The sequence below is a fragment of the Pholcus phalangioides genome, unplaced genomic scaffold, assembly GCF_987345545.1.
Source record: "Pholcus phalangioides strain wild (caught in Gottingen) unplaced genomic scaffold, Ppha-v1.0 ptg000004l_1, whole genome shotgun sequence".
In the NCBI taxonomy this organism is placed as follows: Eukaryota; Metazoa; Arthropoda; class Arachnida; order Araneae; family Pholcidae; genus Pholcus; species Pholcus phalangioides.
Window position 1 is genome coordinate 10,535,868 of NW_028301597.1, and position 21,048 is coordinate 10,556,915.

At 35.5% G+C, this 21,048-nt stretch overlaps 1 protein-coding gene across 7 annotated transcripts in view; it reads right to left on the reverse strand.

Moving 5' to 3' along the window:
* LOC149086528 (transmembrane protein 117-like) overlaps nt 1-21,048 on the reverse strand; it is a 255,499-nt gene that overhangs the window by 25,090 nt on the left and 209,361 nt on the right. For 6 of the 7 annotated variants that reach the window (XR_016196129.1, XR_016196130.1, XM_089255986.1 and 3 more), the window contains one exon: nt 5,381-5,536. The exons of the other annotated variant lie outside the window; for it this stretch is intronic. Coding sequence is in view for 4 of the 6 variants with exons in the window: in XM_089255986.1 (XP_089112112.1) it covers nt 5,381-5,536 (156 nt within the window). In the remaining 2 variants the exon portion in view is untranslated. The remainder of the gene's footprint in view (nt 1-5,380; nt 5,537-21,048) is intronic. 7 annotated transcript variants of the gene reach the window in all.

Sequence of the window (21,048 nt, forward strand, 5' to 3'; positions counted from 1 at the left end):
AAAAATGATATATCTGTCATCGAATAATTCCTCACTACACATATCATTTACAAGCCATGTTTCCATTAAACATATTACATCATAGTTACAGGAAATAACCAAAGTAAAAAGTCATGGGTTTTAGTTCGAAGACCCCGGACATTTTGGTAATAAACAGTCTACCTTTAGTAGAGACATGAGAGTTCAAGTTGACAGATAGTCACTGCTCCGATTGCACTGCCTGATCAGCATCGCCACTGGAGACCGGAATGTCAGCCGAGTTAACGGCGGCATTAGTTGTGGGCAGATTTGACGGGATTCTATCAAACATCATTGATAGCCTAGTTTACGGCTGCATCAGGTATGGGCTGATCTATCTTCTCGTTAAGCATTGAATTATTTTATAAAACATCATTGACCCTACAACTGGATGGGTAGAAATGACGCACAACACCACCGATTGGTCAGAAAGAACTGTCTGTCAGTAGATTAGCACCGACAACAGCTGGTACCATTATGTAAAAAGATGAATATGAAGCTCATCTGTTCATAATCACCCACCGAAACATTTTCGGCTTTCATAAAGTTGAACACATCATCAACAGAAGTGCTCCTGTAGCATCTTCCAATATAGATCAATATATCCTTAGGGATTGACATACCTGCTCACAAAAGACAGCCTTTCAGTTCTTGAACCTTTCACCACATTCTTCTTATGGCCTTTTCCAATCACAGCAATGAATGGGCATCATCATCATCATCATCACCACCTTCAGCCATGATGTTGGCCCGTATTACCACACCCATAACACATCATCTGACTTTCGCTCTCCTCAGTTTGTCTATTTCCAAATTTCCATCCTCCTCCTGCTTTATTCTTGATGTCCTTGATTTTGCAGAACTTATCCTGGAAATTTTTGTCGTTCCCACTCACCAGCATGTGATGTTTTGACATGAATGAATGCCAGAACTTTACCACTGGACTTATCCCGTTGCCGAGATCTCTTCCAGCCCAGCTTCGTGGCAGAGTCTGGAACACTTTATTTTGTGTCAAAAAAAAAAAAAAAAAAAGAACATACAAACTTTTACAACATATTTTCCCCGGACAATTGGATACTGTCGCGATTGACAAATTTTGTGGTGATTACAGACGATATGGGATTAGGAGTTGGAAAAGTTTCGGGGTTTAGTTAAGATGGATGAATGTACACATATTAGGATGGAGGTATGTTTTAAAAGCAATTAAGGGCTCCCCCCTCCCCCATGCCATCTCATCTGTTATCTTACACTTGCCATATTATATACACAGGATACAAAAGAAATGAGAATCTTATTGTGAAATAAAAAAAAATAAAATAAAATAAATAAATATATATATCCATCGGAGCGAGTCATCTCGCTTAACACCTCATTGGTGAGCAAATGGGTTTCATAACTTGCAGACTAGAAGCCAGCATCAGTTTTATTGGGTTGAGTTCACTCGATCCTGCGGATTTAATGAAAATATACGAAATAGAAGTATTGTGTGGGGGGAATATATACAATTAGGGATCACCAGTGGCATCTCGCTTAGCACCTTATTCGGTAAGCAACATGAATACTAGGCACGTGTGTTGTGGACATGAAATGCATGAAGAACTTGAATAGAGGAAAGAGAAACACACATATACGCACATTTATATGCATATATATATAACTGCCAGGTGGAGTCGTCTCGCCCTAACCCTGTTTTGGTGAGCAATGTGGGCTTGGTTTAAATGGGGGATTGTCTGGAGAGAGCCTTAGCTAATTTGGTGTTGGTGTTTTGGTTGACTCACTCTCTGGCTGGTTATATTTATATTTAAAAAAAATGAATATATATAAATATAAACTACATATGTAATATATATGGTTATTATGAAACCATTCCTGTTGTCCCGCCCGGCACCCTAGCTAGAATAGCGGCATGAAGGACACTTGTGGTTATCACATTTACATCATTGTTAAGGGGAATGTTATAAAAATTTTTGTTTGGGTCCCGTTAGTACATGCTATATCTTTTACATGTAATGGTTATGTGTTAGTAGTGGCAGTCATGTGGATATGATTTTTGTTGTTTTTATCCATTCCTGTTTTTCTCCCCCTTATTTTTGTAACATTTAAAACATTATTTTATAAATCTGGTGGACAGATTTTTTTGTTTTTCGTTGCCGTGTACATATCTGACAAGGCTTGTAATCCTTGCTGCTGTGTTTTTGTTTTTGATTATTTGAGTGAACCATTGTTTTTGGAATATTTGTACATGTGTAGATGTTTTGTAAATTTGCACTCTGTTGCATAGTGAACAGGAGTATCTACCATACTGCAGGCACATATGTCTGTTCGGCGGCATGGCATTTCCGTTCGTGTAGACATATACGGAATGGGTCATGTCCTGTTATGAAGATAGTCACCTCCCTATTCCAGTTTAGTTTGTTGTATGTGACTCGAGGGACAATTTCGTGCACTTTCCTAGCTGTTGTTCCTTGGTCCCAAATTTGCTGCCATTTCTGGAGGGTTGCTTGTTTAAGTTGTCGCTTCAGAAGCATTAGTGGGAAAGGGTTATCAAGTTTATTGTCAAAAGTTGATTGCAGCTTTGGCTAGAGAGTCTGCTCTCTCGTTTCCAAGATTACCTACATGGGCCTTGGTCCAACCTAGGAAAATTTTGTGATGTTTTGACAGGTCTCTTAACACTTTCGTAATCAAGCTTTTCCGACAGTTCGGTAGGAGAGATAAAATTACTCCATTCGTCTAAATGAATCTCGGAAATCAACTGGGCTTCGCTTTTTAATTTGATCCGTGATGATCAAATCCCTTAACTGATCGATACTTTTAAAGCGGATGTCCAGCCATCAAAATATGCACATAATTCACGATGAAAGTCAGACCAAATACTAGTCTGCTTCTTCTGATGTGAGACAAATGGCTGACGAAACTTTCTCACCATCAATTTAATTTTTTTCATCAACAGTTCTTTTACAAGGTCATAATTCTTCACATTCTTCTCTGGCTCTCGTGCAATCAGTTGATTTATTTCATGAGGTAGTAGTCCTAGAATATGAGTGACCCATTCCTTCTTTGGTAGCGATATCTGGCGAGCTTGCCGCTCAAAGAGCACAAGGTAGAGACTTATACAAGGATGACGTCACTCTCCGGTACCATACGAAGGTTTTTAACAACTGGCTGTTGCGAAGATATATCTTCGCAACAGCCAGTTGTTAAAAACCTTCAAGGTAGAGACTTGATCAGATTTTGGAACTCTCTGCTTGGACTTTTACCGTTTTCAAACAGAGTCCTTCCACCTGATCGGGATTCTATCTCACAATTTTCAGTTTCTATATTTTCAGTCCCAAATGTTGTTCTTCCATCGCATCTCTCCTCTGTTGCTCCTCCATTTCATCTTTCCTCCGCTGCTCCTCAACTTCAGCTTTTCTCTTCTTCTCTTCCTTTCTATCACCTATGATAGTTTTCAGCAACTCTTTGCAAAACTCATCATATTCTTTGCTTTCCAGAATGGCCTTCTTGAGATCTATGATTTTGAATTTGGGAGCAGCGTCCAACCCCAATTCACTCGCGAGCACCTTCAAATCCTCTTTGATGCCTTGTGCCAAATAAGACATGGTGATCTCGAGTAAAATTCGCGAAGATATATGCGGATGAGTTACAAGATGAACGAACACAATAATATATGCATATACTCAAAATGCAATTGGGAACATCCCCATAAGAGAAACTCAAGTCACACGTAAATGACACTGCAATGTACTTTCGGTCAGAAACACTTTTTTTCACGGGCGCGAAACACTTATAGCGATTCACATTCATCCCGGACGTGCACTTTTTGAGTCTGGACGACCCATGGTGAAGACGAAACCGATCGCGAAATCTCCAGCACAGTCTCGTGAACATGAAATCGATCACAAAATATTCAGAACAATCTTGCAAAGATGAAACTGATAGCGAAATCTTGAGTCGGGCTGGCTCTCACGAAGACGAAACCTTTTTGTAATCGTCAAACCTCCGAGCCTGGGTGGCTCACCTGAATAACCACGATTTGAAGAGGAAACTCAAATCAGCATGCTTCGCTAGCGAAATTCGAATCAAGACGATTCGCCATCACATCCAAATTCGACGAATTCAAATTGATCCCGGCCGAGCCCCTATTTTCTCTGTGGGCTCTTCACAGAGAACACATGTCCTATTGGACGGGATGAAGTAATGAAACAGAGGATATAAAGAGTACAAACAAAGTGAAAGCAAGATTATTTTCTGTAGAAAAATGTTTAATTTTTGATTGCCCCTCCTTTTATTAACATTTAAAAAGAGTCTTGCACAAATAAACAAATAAGGTCTTTGTTCTTTGGAATCATTAATAGTGTGTACCTTAGGCATGCAGAACTTGGCACCAATCATTTGTTTCATGTTTGGTTTTTCTTTCATTTCATATATTTCATTTCTCTTCTTTCTTTCATATTTAAAATTTTGAACTTTGCTTCAAATTTTTCGAAAAATCTACGCACAATCAAGATTTAAATACTGCATTTGCTCACAACTGAGAGAAAATTGACTAGACATGCAACAAAAGCTTTGCAAGCATAAGTGTCTAAATTGATTTTGTCATTTGTCAGCGTTTATCTAGAAAACTAGAGAAGGGGCAGAAGGAAAAAAAAATTCAAGAATTTACAATGTTATGTACGCAGCATTTTCAATTCCTTGCTGTGAGAATAAATTTTATTTTTTAAAAGTAATTTCATGCAAGACAACTTCAACTTAAAAGAAGAAAACTTTTAGTTAAGTAAAAATGTTGACATTAAAATAATATTGATGATGTTGGCAACCACAACAAAACTTAAAATTAAACATATATTTGACTCATGAGATTAAGACTTACCACTAATTAACTTAACTTTTAGTGCAAGAAGAAATCAAAATACACATTAAATATGAAATTAGTTTTGAAATGAATCTGATTCTACACCTGATTAGATCCCTGGGGCATTGCCCTGGTGTAATTATGACATTGTTGCCAGGACACAATTTTGAAAAAGAAAAGAAAACACCTGAACGATATTAAAACTGACCAAACTAATCAGATGTGTAACAAAAGGCAATGCCAAAAAACAAAACACTCAACTGAAGTGTACAGCTTTGAATCAGCAGAAATACACTAATTTTGACCACATTTTCTGTCTGACACAGATGCTCTACTGTGCTCATTAAAAATGGCACATCGCATGAGTGCAGAAACGATAATAAATAACGTTAAATTTACGTTTGACTAAGTCTACATTCCCTCCCACTTCTAGCCTCAGGTAAAGAAACTGATTCAAGTGAATTGAAAATAGCAACAAAACATGAAAAAAATCTTTTAAAAATATCGTACCAGCAGCAATGGTGGTAGAATTTGAAATCGAGAAGACTTTATGATCAGGACCAGTGTACTGCCCATAATCGATAGGTACATAAAATATTTGGTTTTTCCACATATTCAGGTCTAATATCATGACAAAAACAATGATGCTATAGTTGAACCATTTACCTACAAAAACACATAGATTATATGGTAAGTCCAGCAAAAACCAAATATGAAAACACTTTATAACAAAAATATATTACGTTTTAACCCTTGAACTGCTCCCATCACTTTTGGATGATGGCCTTAGTGACCTGAGAGTGGATCAAGGTTCATAAATATCATAATATCTTTGAAAATATCAAAAATACCTCATATTTTAATCTCTGGTATATATTAAAATATACCAGAGATTTTCGATAGAACAGTCAACCTATTGTTGATTATGAATGTTTCAGGCATGATGGTTGATGTAAACCAGATTCCCAACGTGGGCGTTAACGCCCCCTGGAGGCTATAGAATGTTCCAGGGGACGGTAGAAGCTACGGGTATAACATAGGATCCTATGGGTTAAATTGCATTGGGACAAAAAAGGATGGGAAACTATGATGTGTAAACCAGTGGTTCTCAACCAGGGGGCCATATGGCCCCCTAGTGGTACTGGGATACTTCAAGGGGGGCCATAACAGGTGGTTTGGGGAGTTGCAAAGAGCTGAGAAGAAAATTTAAGGTGTGAAGAAATAAAGCTTTTATATTAGTGACTACACACTTTTACAGAATCCAACAAAACCACCCATAAAACCAGGGCCATCTTAGGGCATGGACCCACCCGGGCCTCGCCACCTACATTTTGCAGCAGGTTCCCTAGGATAGGGTTTTTCACAGGCCCCCGGCTACATTTTTCACAGACCCCTATATTATAAATTTATAGCGTGAAAAACAAAAAATGATGAAAACCATATCACGTCCCGGGCTGCAGCTCTGTCAGTCCCACTCTTGCCAGGGGTCATGCCCGGGGGTCTCATGTATATAAGTGACCCCACCTTATGATATTTTGTATAGTACAATAAATTTTGAAAATAAGTAGGAAATATGTAGGCTGTTTATTTCCAGCTAAGTATGGGACTGCCATAGCATCACTTTGCTTAAGGCGTCATGATGTTGAGACGGCCTTGAATAGAACTCGGACTAGCAGGTGGCTCGATAAATTCTAGGCTAGTGGTCTGGAAGCCAATCATATTTGCAAAATTTTCGTTCGGAATTAATTCCCCAAAAAAATCAATTCAATACGTATAAAGGATATTGCTTCTAGATGAGGGTTGAAAACTCTGGGTAAGTCTGGGGAGCCATGATAAAAAAAAAAATGGTTTAAAGGGGGCCACGGGCAAAAAAAGGAGGTTAAGAAGCACTGATGTAAACAATGAGTTACAATTGACCTGTGATGATTTAAATTGTTTTTTTTCCTAGATGAATTTCATGAAATTACAGATAATGCACAAATATGAGTCGTTGAGTGCAAGAGTGGTGTAAGTAAAAAAATTCACTTTCGAGATAATTAGTTTTATGTACTATAAGGCCCTCCGCATAAAGAGAAATTACTGGGCGAGCGAATCAAGCGACAAGTCACGAGCAATCGCTGTGAATTTCCAATGATACGGGCGATGATACGATTGGCATCCGCCAATGGGCCGATTTTTCGCCTTGGTATCAGTGTGCTCTTCCTATTTTCTTGCCACCACTTCACCCCTGCCCGGTATTTTTTCTTCGTTGTGTGCACGACACAATTTTTTTTCACATTTATTTTTTGTTGCATTAAAATATGGAATGTTCAAGGGATTAGAAGGCTATCGTTATGTTCTATTTCTACAAAAAAAAACAAAACATTGAGGCCCATATCTAAATTGAAAGAAACCTGCATAGCAGGCTGTTTGCGGTGGCAAGAACTGTAGGAAAGTGATACAAAACTTATGGAATTTTATAGAATGTACAAAGTAGGTCCAGAACTGGGGGGGGGGGGCAGGCAGAAAAATTTGGGATGTGAAAACAAGGAACACCATTATGAAGTTATCAAATTTTAAATTGGCGGGACGGCAAAAATCCTAGTTACAGTCCTGTCCAAAGAGGCATACAAAGAGCTAATGGAAATTATTTCGCCAGCCATAGAAAAACAAAATACTAACATGCGAGAATGCGTGGGTCCACAATCACATTGAGTTAAAGTTTTATACATTAATTCATATAAAATCAAAATTTGAACAATGAATAGAAATCATAATTTATTCAAACATGAATTTATTAATTTAGGAAAGGACATAGAAAATACCCCTTTTTTTTGGTACATAAAAAGTCAACATAATATTTCTCCAAGAGGAAAAAAAAACTATTAGTATGTTGTTAACTTGTATGTTGGGTACAGTATAAATGTGGTTTTTTTTTTTAATTACAGTTTTTCCTGCTGCAACTGTGCTTAGGTTTTTAAAAATGTGATTGTGGAGACTTGAGAAAAAATTAGTGGAGCTTCTGCATTAATTTTCATTTCAAAAAACCATGTTTTGAACGATTTAGAGTGAAAATTAATTATCAATATAATATAGACAATTCCTACAACCTGAAAATTAGTTTATCAAATGAACAAAACTGCTTTAGATCTTGACCTCTACACAAGATCAAGATTTAAAGCAATATCTGAGTATATTCTTGTATATGCACACACACATAGTTTGTAATTTTTTTACTACATTTTGTCTTATTTTCATTCTATAAAACTGAATTTGTTCGGCTAAGAGTCATCCAGTAAATTTCGTTCACTGTTTAGAAAGTCCAAATCAATCCAGAAATCAGATTTTTTTAACCTGAAGCTCAAGATGAACACCCAAAAACATTTCCAACATCTAGTGCAAATGTATCAGTAGCTATTATTTTTTGTGGTATTCGTGTGATTGGTCTGAGAGATTATTTTGATGTTAGAGAATGTGAATTTTTCACACCATAAAGTTATCAAAGATATTGGTGGGACACCAGCTCAACATTTCAATATATACCTATTTAAAATTATCATGATTTCGTGAAATGTTGGGGGGGGGGGGGGCTTGAGCCAGTGAAAAGTTGCACCTGTGATTCATACTCATAAAATATATTTCTCTAATGTGTACGCTACTAACAAAATATTCTCAATATTCAATAAATTAAAAGAAATGTATTTTCAATGTTTTATAGGTTTTGTCTGAAACATAAGATTGCTGAAATTTTTTGCTGGCATGAAGCACCCTGTTCCATGTGCAATGGACAAATGTGTGTGGACTTTTTGTCCACAGCTATATTAAAAAATTTATCAATATTTGAAAATATCTCTTTAAGAACTTGTATATGGAGCAATATTAAATCATGTCTAATAATTCTATTTGTGCTTGCTTTATCTTTGCTCTCTTCATTTAATCCCCAGAAAACTGGAACCAGTTTTATTTGAACAGGTCATATAAAATGCATTTAAAATTATTGGTGGTGTGTTCAAATGGCCTGAATTTCTAGAATCCTGTACGTATATAATGTGAGGTAAGTACACCAGTAATAGGCTTCCTTTTTCAAGTTTCAAAAAATATATATCAAAAGTTATGAGAAAACTCGGTAGCTTTTTTTACCATACACCAAGCTATATTCTTTCAGTTGCCATTCGGTGTCCAAGTTGGTTTTGAAAAAAAAAACTAGGTGGAAAAAAAGATGCCAATAATCAGTCAAAGCAAGACATTTCATTTTGCACTAATAATTTCATATTCTAAATACAAAATCAATTGTGCTTTAAAGACATTAAACAAATTGCACATGAAGTTGAAAGGGTGGCCTACTCTAAAGTCAATCATTTTCACATTATTCAAATTGTATGACATGTGACATTGTAATCAGGCCTACCAATCTTGATGAAGTGATACCCTCCTCTATACCCTCCTTAAATACATTTTGCCTTCAAAAATACTATATCTTTTAAGGGAATTTTTTCTATCCACATGCAGATATTAAGACAAAAAAAAAAGAATGAGACTAAATTCCTGCAGAAGCAACTTCTCGAATGCTTAAATATAAAAAAATGAAGCTTTGAGAAAACAGAAAAAGCAAGAATTACAAAAGAAAAGAATAAATAAATCAACTCAAAATAAAAATTAAAGTAGTTTCATGTGTTTGTGTCACTTTTAAATGTAAAAACAAAAGCTCTCTCAAAAATGCATATAACTATATGCCTGTTTTTTAAGAAATAAAAGAAAAATAATTGCTCAAGGTTTTTGAGATTGACAGGAAATAATACAAATACAAAAACAACGCCACAACATGCAAAATGCCCAACGAGGTGGCTGTACCTAACGAGGTATCTTTAGGCGTTTCGGAGGTATAATAGGCGTTTTGTTCATGTACAAAATTATGTGTTTACATAATACGTCCAGATATTATTGCATTATTTCCACAGTTTAAATCGGAAGAGCAGCACCTTGTTTATTCTGTGGATAAAAAATATCACCTGAGAAAGAATGCAAGAAAGTCAAATTTTCATTTTAAATTATACCAGAGACCTATTCCACTAATTACAATATTTTTCAGTGATGTTTCTCTTTACAGTTTTGTCAAGCCTATTGCATATTTTTCATTGTTTTCATTCAATATCTGGGTGGCCATTTACTGCTGTATGGACTGTAAATATTATTTTATTTATACAATTCTTAGCAGTCAAAATTTGATCTAGTAACAATAACAGATGAGTTCGAATTATAATAAATTATTATACAAATAATTATTTCAAATATTAAAAATAACATTAAATATTTTGAACTGGCTCACTATTGTTACAATTACTTTTTGTAGCCGTAAGTTCTATTGTTTACATTCAGAACACATAAATGTTTTGTATAGTAGTATTATAGAAACTGAATTCTGAACTTAACTAGAACTCATGCATCAGAGTTTTCCAACTAGTGTGCTACATGAGAATTGTGGTTATACTGTAAAATTTTTTTAAGGAAATTATCAGATTAATTTTTAAAAGAAGTCTGAAGCCGCAGATATTGATTATACAGTATCCGAGTACTTAAGGCAAGGAATTTAATTCTTTTTTTTCAAATTAGATGTATGTGTAAGAGGGGAAACTGGGCAATTGAGAGAAAACAATATATATTTTTTTTAAATATTGGCCATGGTTCATTTCTGTTATCACTTAATGGAGGAATTTTCAAGAATTGCACAAAAAAAGGCATATAGAAATACTTCTGTTCTTGTTATCATACGTTATTATATTTGTGGAAAGCAATCTTTTTTGCATTTCATTTGATACTATGGAACACAGAAATCTATTACAAATAATAAGTCTTACAAGAAGATATTTAAACCTATCCCTGCCCGAAATTCAACCTAGCAAAAGCAGACATTCTAAACTGTATTAACTTACTTGGATTTAACATTAAATTAAATTAACAGCAGAATGACTGAGTTTTTGAATTTAAATTTATTTTTTGTGACCGATCATAGTAAATAGTTATTTAAAACAAATTTTGTGACAATCATAGCAAAAAATTATTTTTCTATTTTATTTGAATTCAAGTGTGCTGCAGGATGAAGAAAGGGCTGACTTCTTGAAATAGAAATGTAGCGACATGTTTTATATTGTAATAACAAATCATAGATAACGTAATCGTGAACGGCAAACTACGTCGACAAATGTATGGCATTTTTACATCGATGTCGGGTCAGATATAGTTCGACATCGGATTCGCTACGTCGAACTATACACACAAATATATGCCATTTTTACGTAGAACAACATCGGTAAACGACGTCGAACAGTATAGAAATCTCCACGTCGTTCTATATTGATGTGCTACTGGGGATGCGACTCTCCGTTCAGGACCTCGAGAACCCCCAGCGGCCATTGCCTAACCATTAACCGTCTCAATCTCTCTCTTTCATCAAAGCTTCCCATGACTAACATACTCTGCATTTTAGATCCTCTATTATACTTTAATTGCACCCCTTAAATAAAGGGATTGTGGAAGGTTCGTTTTCAATGACTGATTGCCACAATCATAAGCACTGCCACACCGTGGTTTAATCATAATTTTCAACAATAAACATTATACTATTAACATGTCCTCCTCGCTTACAGCGAGCTTTTGAAACTACCTCCTGAATCCACAGGAGCCACTCTCTAACTACCTGAAAACACACCAAGCTTCTTTCTTCTTCTGCGAGGGCCTTTCTCCCCCGCCCATGCTTTCTAATCCCATCATGCTCCTTCTCGATGGGGGAGAACCAGTGGTGTAGCCAGGGGGGAGCAGAGGCAGAGATTGCTCTCTCCAATCGAAATTTTGCCTACATTGGCGCCTATTTTTCTAAATGACTTTTGATCTTTAAAAAAACTTGAAAAATATTGACTTTTTCATTGACTAAAATGATGTGAGTAAGGAAAAAAATCCACATTTATATTTGCGCCTCTTGCAGTTTCACAGTGATTGGGTTTGTACTAATCCTTAAGAGAAGGAAAAGAAAGTGGAGGTTTTTCCATTACCATTTCTGACAATTGCTCTCAAGCTTTTCATCTGGAAGCATGTTCAGATTAGCCTCTGTTCCCCACCTTTATTAAAGGGCAGAATCTTGCCCACTTCTTTTTTCTCTTGCTATTGGTCGTTCTCGGTAGAGCTCCTTGAAATGCTCATTCTGTTCTGAAGGGCCACCAAGAGCATTGACTAAGGCACCTTTTGAAGAAGTTAGGCACGGGAACCTATATTGGACAGACCACTGAACCTATGAAGCAATGGCTAAGATTTAAGCTCCAAGAAGTATCGCCTTTTCTTTGGGCGCCTTAGGTAGAGCATGAGTTCCTAGAATTTCTAGGCTAGAAATACCACTTTATGAATAAGGGACTTAGCTAGATTCATAACGCCTAGAAATAGCAGGTTATCTGCCTTGGCAAGAGCTACTAGCTTGTGTATAGGGCAGTGTCAAAGACTGAGAAAAGGTGGAAAACAGCTATGAGCTTTTGAGCCCTAAAAAACCCAAGATTTTGGAACACAAAAGGGGGTTCTGGAAGAGTTTTTCTTGAAAATAAAGACCTATAATCTTGGGCCAATAGCGCTCTGATATGCAGAGAAAATTAGTCTTCTATATTTGTACGACAATATATTGTACTATATTATATACGGTGATAGTATATAGTTTTATGTTAAAATGTGACTTTTTCAGAAGCATTGCCTTTTTTCATGGTGCAGTTTCTCGTTTCCACAAATCACTGTTTGTTTCATCATTATGCATAGCAGTGTGCCGAATCGGCGAAATTATTCCCTGCAAAAAGTTATGGCCAGTGTGTTTGTTGACTCATGACATATATATCCCCTCCAATTAATCCCAGTATATCTTAAACTTTTGGCACCCGTGGCTCTCCCCCCCGACTTCGTCATCATTTATCCGTGATTGCCCAGAATAGCCTGACGCAGGGGTTCTCGAACTTTTTCCACCCGAGGTGCCCTTTTCCCCTATTCAATGCTTATCCGCGAGCTCTGCCTGCTCCCTAGAACTGTTTAACAAAAAATATTTTCGAAATACCTTTGCCAGGGTCACCGCTCCGTGGTACCCCTGACGAAGATTGGAGGCACACAATCACGGATAAATGATGACGAAGTCGGGGGGGAGAGCCACGGGTGCCAAAAGTTTAAGATATACTGGGATTAATTGGAGGGGAGATATATGTCATGAGTCAACAAACACACTGGCCATAACTTTTTGCAGGGAATAATTTCGCCGATTCGGCACACTGCTATGCATAATGATGAAACAAACAGTGATTTGTGGAAACGAGAAACTGCACCATGAAAAAAGGCAATGCTTCTGAAAAAGTCACATTTTAACATAAAACTATATACTATCACCGTATATAATATAGTACAATATATTGTCGTACAAATATAGAAGACTAATTTTCTCTACATATCAGAGCGCTATTGGCCCAAGATTATAGGTCTTTATTTTCAAGGGTGTCGCGGTGCACAGTTTGAGAACCCCTTAGCCTAATGTAAAAAAACCCCACTACAAAGAACTGAATGAGCACGCATCAATACACCAACGCGTTGAGACGTTCCTCAAAAAAGGGTGGCGATGAGCCATAAGCACATACACTTTGAGAATCCGTTGAATATTTCATAAATAAAATAATAAAAATTCACTATGTGTATACTCATCGCTTTTTAAAACAGAATTTCAGGAGTTATTTGTTTATTTCCCACAACAACATATTGGTGGTCTACGCAGGGCTGTCTTACGACCATCAAAGGGACTTTTCTAAGGCTATCTACCTGTTCAGAAATGCCTGCCTAACAGTTCTCTCTCTCGAAAATTTTAACTGGATCTCATCTTCATGAAGTCCTTTTTGTACTTGAATCATCTGGACCGGCCATGCCTGAAATTTTCTATGTATTGTGAAGAAAGTTTAAAAGTAACTGAAGATAAATACATACAGATACTATTTCAGAAAAACAAAGTGTCCACGAAACGTTGAGTTTTAAAAGATTATGTAGTTTGTAATTGGCACTTATCCGAGCACTTACGATACTTTCTAATATGAACTATGGCATCGTGAGGTTTGCCCGAAAGTCCCTCTGGTCAAATTACGAGGGGAAAAATCCAAGAACTTATTAGTCCAGAGGGTTCTCAAACTGTGCGTCACCAACCTTTGTCGGGGGCACCGCGAAGCATCCCGAAGGTTTTTCAAAGAGAATCTTTGTTAAACTGCTCTGGGGAGCCGCAGACAAGCATTGATTGAAGTAACAGGGCACCGCGGATGGAAAAAGTTTCAGAACCCCTGCGCTAGTCTGTACCATTCATTACTAGACATATTTCCATTCTTCTGATTTGTTATATAAAACACATGGCATGAATTTATTTCCCTAGAAATAAATATACACATACTATGCACAATGTCTTTTTTTAAGTTTTTCAACTTCAAGCGGAGAGAACTCTTCTTTAAATAGTATCTCCAAAGGAAGCTGGTAGATAATAAAACAAAAAATATTTCAATCGATTCATATACTTGCCACTTTCCCTTCGATTCGGAAGATGAGAAGTGGCATTACAAACACGCCTCAGAGATACTTAAATAGATTACAGACACATGCGACAATTTCTGGCGCACACTAATTCGTTTGAAGCAGTGGTTCCTAAACCTTTTTGGATTCAGGCCACCCTCTGTGCGTCTGCAATCTAGTAGTATGTGATAACCACTGTGATCGTGTGGGCATCATGGTGGATTCACCCATCACCTCCTAGAGATAGAAGACCTCTGCACTGTTTGCCATAAACGTCATTCAGACTACCTAGCAAGTTTGCCCCATTTTGAAACACAGCATCCTATTTCGTTTCTTCTTATTTTGGCATAGAATATTCTTGATTGGCTCACAAATACGGTGTAGTGATTGGATGTGGGGCATAGAAATCGCCAATTCTGAACATTTATTTTCCTCACAACGATGATACTGGCACGAGCAGGGAATGTTATTCCCTTAATATTCTGAGGGAAAATGGACTGCTTACTGACGTCACAAGCTGAGTGCGGAGGCCTTCTCTCTCTAGGAGGTTCTGATTCACCCCGGTTTGAACTGCACTAGTGGCACAGTGGCGATGACGAGAAAGTCTTTTTTTTTTTTTTCAATTTCTAGGTACGAATACTAACGCTTTTGTTTGGAAAGCCTTCCCGCAGAGAGAAGGCAGGCTTTGATCATTTTTTTCGCACCACGGCCATTTTCTGCACACGAGGGCTAATTAGATCGAGACCTACAATTTATTGCCGATTTCAAACGACAGGCTTGTTTTTTATACTCATCGAGAGGTTGGTGCGCTAACCCATCGATGGGGGACTCCCTGCGGTAGCAATTTTTTGCTGCGGTCAAGTCGCCATTTTTTGTTGTACCCCTGTGTCAGGAACGTTTACTGACAAGGACGAACCGGGTATCGAACTCGCGACACCTCTAAACATCCTTTGGTACTTTATGCGAGCATCTTATCAACCGGGCTACCGCCCCCCTCAGGCAGGCTTTCACCGTGGTATTTGCATAACACGAAACTTCAGGCATCTGCCAGTTTTACTTCTAATATGGAAGACAGATGGCAAAACATCTCGAACTGAAACCATACATAACTATGACATCATATATACGTTACGGTCACGCATAATATAAATTTTCCAATTTAAAAAAAAATCAAATTTATTTTGTTTTTCAGTTGATGTTATTTTTCAAATTATAAATTAATTGCATTTCAATTATGTGTGTGTGTGTGTGATTAACGTATTTTAATTTAAGAACTTTTCGGCGTGCATTAATTTGTTAGAAATTCGATAAATCTGTCTTGCTATCTTCCATAAGTCTTGGAAGTACATGCACGATTAAGTAGAAGTAGTGTACATGTGATACGTGCTCATGAAAAGAGTAACATGATAAAAACGATTAAATGGAAGCATGAAGATTTCTCTGTACTTTCATATCTTGGAATAATTTTAGAGAAAGAAAATATATATTATTTCCTTTTTTATATTTTATTTTCTCCTATCATTTTTTTAAATATTTTAATCTAAATTTTTTCCAACTACCTTTTAGGGTGACTTCCCAGTTGTTTTTGGTGTTTGCATTTGTATAAGTACACAAAACATAAAATGGAATTTAAAATTAATTAAAAAATTAAAATACATTAATCACACACACACACAATTGAAAAGTAATTAATTTATAATTTGAAAAATAACATCAACTGAAAAACAAAATAAATTTGATTTTTTTTAAAATTGGGAAATTTATAAAGTTCTTTCCACTAATGCATAATTTTAAGTTTGCGCCTTAAGCACGAACAAAAAAATGGCACCTTTCACAATTTCGCTCCCCCATTACCCCTTTTCTAAGCGTGAAATATGCATAACATATTTTACAAGACCATCTGGTTACATACATTAACACGGATAATTGAAAATAGGATATGATCAAATAAAACGATACTGATAGCAATAAATGTTTACATAATTTGCAATAAAATGCAAGTAAACATTAATGTTCATTATTTCAGTTCACACAGTTCATTTCGTTTGTAAATGTGATATCACGCCTGCTCTTACATTGTCTATCATTGGCGTGTCCGCTTCGAGGTGCTGTGATGATGGTCGGCCAGTTTGAGTTTTTTGTTTTGCCCCTGCTAAGGGCGTAATTGGAGCTCGTAAGGATCAGTCCCACGAGAGTGGGCTAGGGGACCCTTGGTAAGATAATTAAAGTTAATAAAAGTCTAAAGATAATAAAAGTCTTTGTTGAACATAAACCGCAAAAACCACTGCTGGGGTGAAGTAATCCGTACTTGTCCGGTCATTTTCAAAGGAAGACGCTTGTCCCGCTGCCTTTGTATTGAAAGCCATAAAAATTATTGCTTCCCAGAGGGGAGGAGACGACCGCAAATCCTGACAAAGACTTCTATTATCTTCAACTTTAATTATCTTACCAAGGGTCCCCTAGCCCACTCTTGTGGGACTGAGGCCTGAGACTTCATTCGTTCCTTGCAACTGGCAAGCTTCACATGCACATACAAAATTTGTTCATATCCTTGACAATCCCCTCCCAATGAAATGAATACAGCACTCTGACCCTCAAAAGAAGTTTTATGGGCCCTTCACAAAAAACTTTTTTTTTCTTCTGGTAAAACCAACCCCCATTTTCTCTTTGTGAAAGAGCAAAAAGTCTGCCATTTCCTCCCTTACGAAGACTCCCATTCGGCAACCAGTGGGTCGCTGTTTTGAGTTCTTCGAAATTCTTTTTTGGGGTGATGGTGTACTCTGTTTGTTTTTCCCTCCCATCTACTGCTTCGTCTCTCCCACCCTGCTTTGCCAGCATTTCGTTGCTCCTTATATTCTTCTTGTTCACAGCTGCGAGCTTTTGGGCATTCACTTCCCCTTTGAGTAAGCTGATAATTTGTGGATGCAATATGGCCTCCTCACTTATGTGGGGTGTAATAGCGCACAAGATAGCTCTGTGGTGGATTACACTTATTTTGTCCATTATGGGAATGGCTAGATTGATGCGTCTCAAACCTGCCAAAATAGGCTTTCCAAATGCAGGTTTCAAATGTCTTTGCTTTAGATTCTGTCTTGTGGTGAGGAACCAAATCTTCTCTTAAGACAGAAATTTGGCAACCTGAATCAATCAATGCATTCACAATTTTTCCCTCAATGCTAATTTTCGTTCTCTCAGGGCTCAGCACGACTCATGGCCTCAAAACTAGTGAAAATAATGACCAAAATGTTTAAAAAAGTGACCAAATAGTGACCTAAATATTTGTAAAAAGTGACCAAATAGTAACCTAAATAGTTGTAAAAGTGTCCAAATTTTGATAATCTGTAATCGTATGAACCGTTTTCACTAAACTTTGCATTTCAATGGAACTCTTACAAAATGATTATTTTTATATAAGAAATAATTAAATTTCAAACTAACCATTTTGTTAAACAGGAAAGGTTTGAATAACTTAGCTAATTTAGCAACAGCTATGTGAGAGAGAATTACATTATGCCAACTGTAGCAGCAGTTGTAATGCCTTTCCTTGTACTGCTTTCCACAACTCATCTCAAAATTGATTTAAGCAAGAAAAATTTCAAAATAGTAGAAAGTTTTAACGTTTAAAGAAACAAAACAAAGAAATAACACAAAGTTTCAAGGAGAGCATTTTTTTTCACCCACACACACACTAATGGATTTTTTAATTCATGTTATGTGCTATGAATGGCAGCACACAAAATACAATCAAATTTTATTTACATACAATATTTAAGTCTGTATAATCTGTACAAATGTGTTTTTCAACTCGTCTGGGTCATTACAGCACAATTAAAAGAAGCAAGAGCAGCAAATAATTCAAGTCCTATATTCACTGTTTGCTGTAGAAAATGGTGCAGCCTGAATTTTTCAAGCACGCATGTTCAGGATTCGATATTATTTTTTCTTCTAATGCATCCGCTGAGGGACATTTCCAATTCTATATCCCAAATTGACAATACATTCAACAATTACATTAGAATCTTGTGATGAATTCTTAAGACATGATCTACAAAAAATATTTCATAATTTAAAGAGTTTCAATTTAGACTATCGCTACTAAACAATCTTTAGAAATGTGTCGTTTTCAAGACAAAGTGGTAAAAATACTTCGCTGCTTAACTATCTTTCAAAAATGCAGCGTTTTCAAGACAAAGTAGTAGAAATACATTGATTTTGTTAAGCAAAGTTTATTGCATCTATGTTAAGCATTCCAAAAGTAACAAAGCTTGAAATTCTCAGCACAACAGATGTTTTCAATACTTATTAGGCATCTCCTGTTTAACATCAAGAATATTTTCTTAAGAGCTACATGAATGACAACAATCCCATTTTTTTTTTTTATTGACCCATATACAAATTTACTCTGTAATATAAAATCACAAACTAGAAAACAGCATGTTTCTAAGCAACTGAAATTAGTGATGATTTTATGTAACAGAAGTCAGTGATGTTTTTGTCTCGTGGAAATTGGTTATGATTTTGGGTCAAGTTTTCATTTAACTCTCTTGATGCTTGATAAAACACATCCACTTGTAGGAACATAAAAATTAGTCATAATCCAAGCTAGGCGTAAAAAAAAGTAAAAGTTTACAAATCAAACAAATAAGCATACATTAAAAAAAACCTCATGACATTTTGTTGACTCATGACGCTGTTTTCCTCTAATTTCTCAAGAACCCTTCACATTTTTTCTTTCAGTGTTTTCAGACGAACTTGCCCACTTCCAATGTCTACGAAGTTTTTTCTCTTTATCCCCACTTCTATCATTTTTTCTGCAGTGTTCAGCATAGTTTTTGATGATGACAACTGAATTTCCAACTCCCTTTCTTCTGCTTTAAGTCTTTGATTCTCATCTGGTCGTGAAACTTTCTTATCAAAAGTTTTTGGTGCTGAAGTCTGTCTTGGTACTTCTGATGAGAGCTGCGAACAGCTTTCAGAAGATTGGCATCAACATCAATATCTAGCATTTTGAGAATGACTCCACTCCTTACTTCTGAATCAATGCTGAATTATCTTTCATTAATTCTGGAATTTTTCTTCATTAATTCTGGAATTTTTCTTCATTAATTCTGGAATTTTTCTTCATTAATTCTGGAATTTTTCTTCATTAATTCTGGAATTATTTCCTTCATACATTATTTCTTTTATTAATTCTGGAATTATTTCCTTTATTATTATTTTTTTCATTAATGCTGAAATTATTTCTTTTATCAATGCTGAAATTATTTCTTTTATCAATGCTGAAATTATTTCTTTTATCAATGCTGAAATTATTTCTTTTATCAATGCTAAAATTATCTTTCATTAAACTAGAATTTTTCTTTCATTAATTCTGGAATTCTTTCTTTCATTAATTCTGGAATTCTTTCATTAATTCTGAAATTCTTTCTTTCATTAATTCTGGAATTCTTTCTTTCATTAATTCTGGAATTCTTTCTTTCATTAATTCTGGAATTCTTTCTTTCATTAATTCTGGAATTCTTTTTTTTTTCATTAACTCTGGAATTTTTTCTTTCATCAATGCTGAATTATCTCTTTCATCAATGCTGAATTATCGCTTTCATTTATTTTGGAACTGAAATTATCTTTCATTGAACTAGAATTTTTCTTTCATTTATTCTGGAATTCTTTCGTTCATTAATCCTGGAATTCTTTCTTTCATTAATCCTGGAATTCTTTCTTTCATTAATCCTGGAATTCTTTCTTTCATCAATGTTGAATTATCTCTTTCATCAATGCTGAATTTTTCTTTCATTAAAACTAGAATTTTTCTTTCATTAAAACTAGAATTTTTCTTTCATTAAAACTAGAATTTTTCTTTCATTAAAACTAGAATTTTTCTTTCATTAAAACTAGAATTTTTCTTTCATTAAAACTAGAATTTTTCTTTCATTAATTCTGGAATTCTTTCTTTCATCAATGCTGAATTATCTCTTTCATTTATTTTGGAACTGAAATTATCTATTTTATTAATTCTAGAAATATATATAAGATAACCAATTGGTGAATGCAACCGATGCGCCTATTGGTTGAATTTTTCAACTTTTATAAAACTTTATGGTAAAATCCTGGCCTTAAGTCCGGATTACATTATAAAAATTTTATAATAATTCTTTTAAAAAAGCAACTAATAAATTTATTAGTTGCTTTTTTCAAGTTTTATAAAATAACTTTCATAAACCTTTTAGAGTGAAATCCCATCCTTAGATTAGTCACTTCTGAAATATAAAATTTCATTTTTTTTAAGAAAGAACACCGTACGTGGATAACATTATTTAATAAAAGTTTTTTTTTAATTTAAAAAGATTAAAAATTAAAAAAATAATATTTAAAATAATATTTCAAATATTTATATTTTTTAAATAATTTTAAAAATTTAAAAAGAAAAAAAATTTAAATTTTCAAATTAAATTTAAAAGTTATTAAAGGATGTAGTCAATTAAATATTCGTAACAAACAGAACGGCTTGTAATTTTGGTCCCGTCAGTGGCTGTTGTTGGCAGGTTTTATTGTACGAAATTGTGAAGTATGGACAAAAGGCAGTTAAAAGTTGCTATATCTCCATCTCAGAAGGAAACAGAGGGATAGACGTAATTGAAAATAGT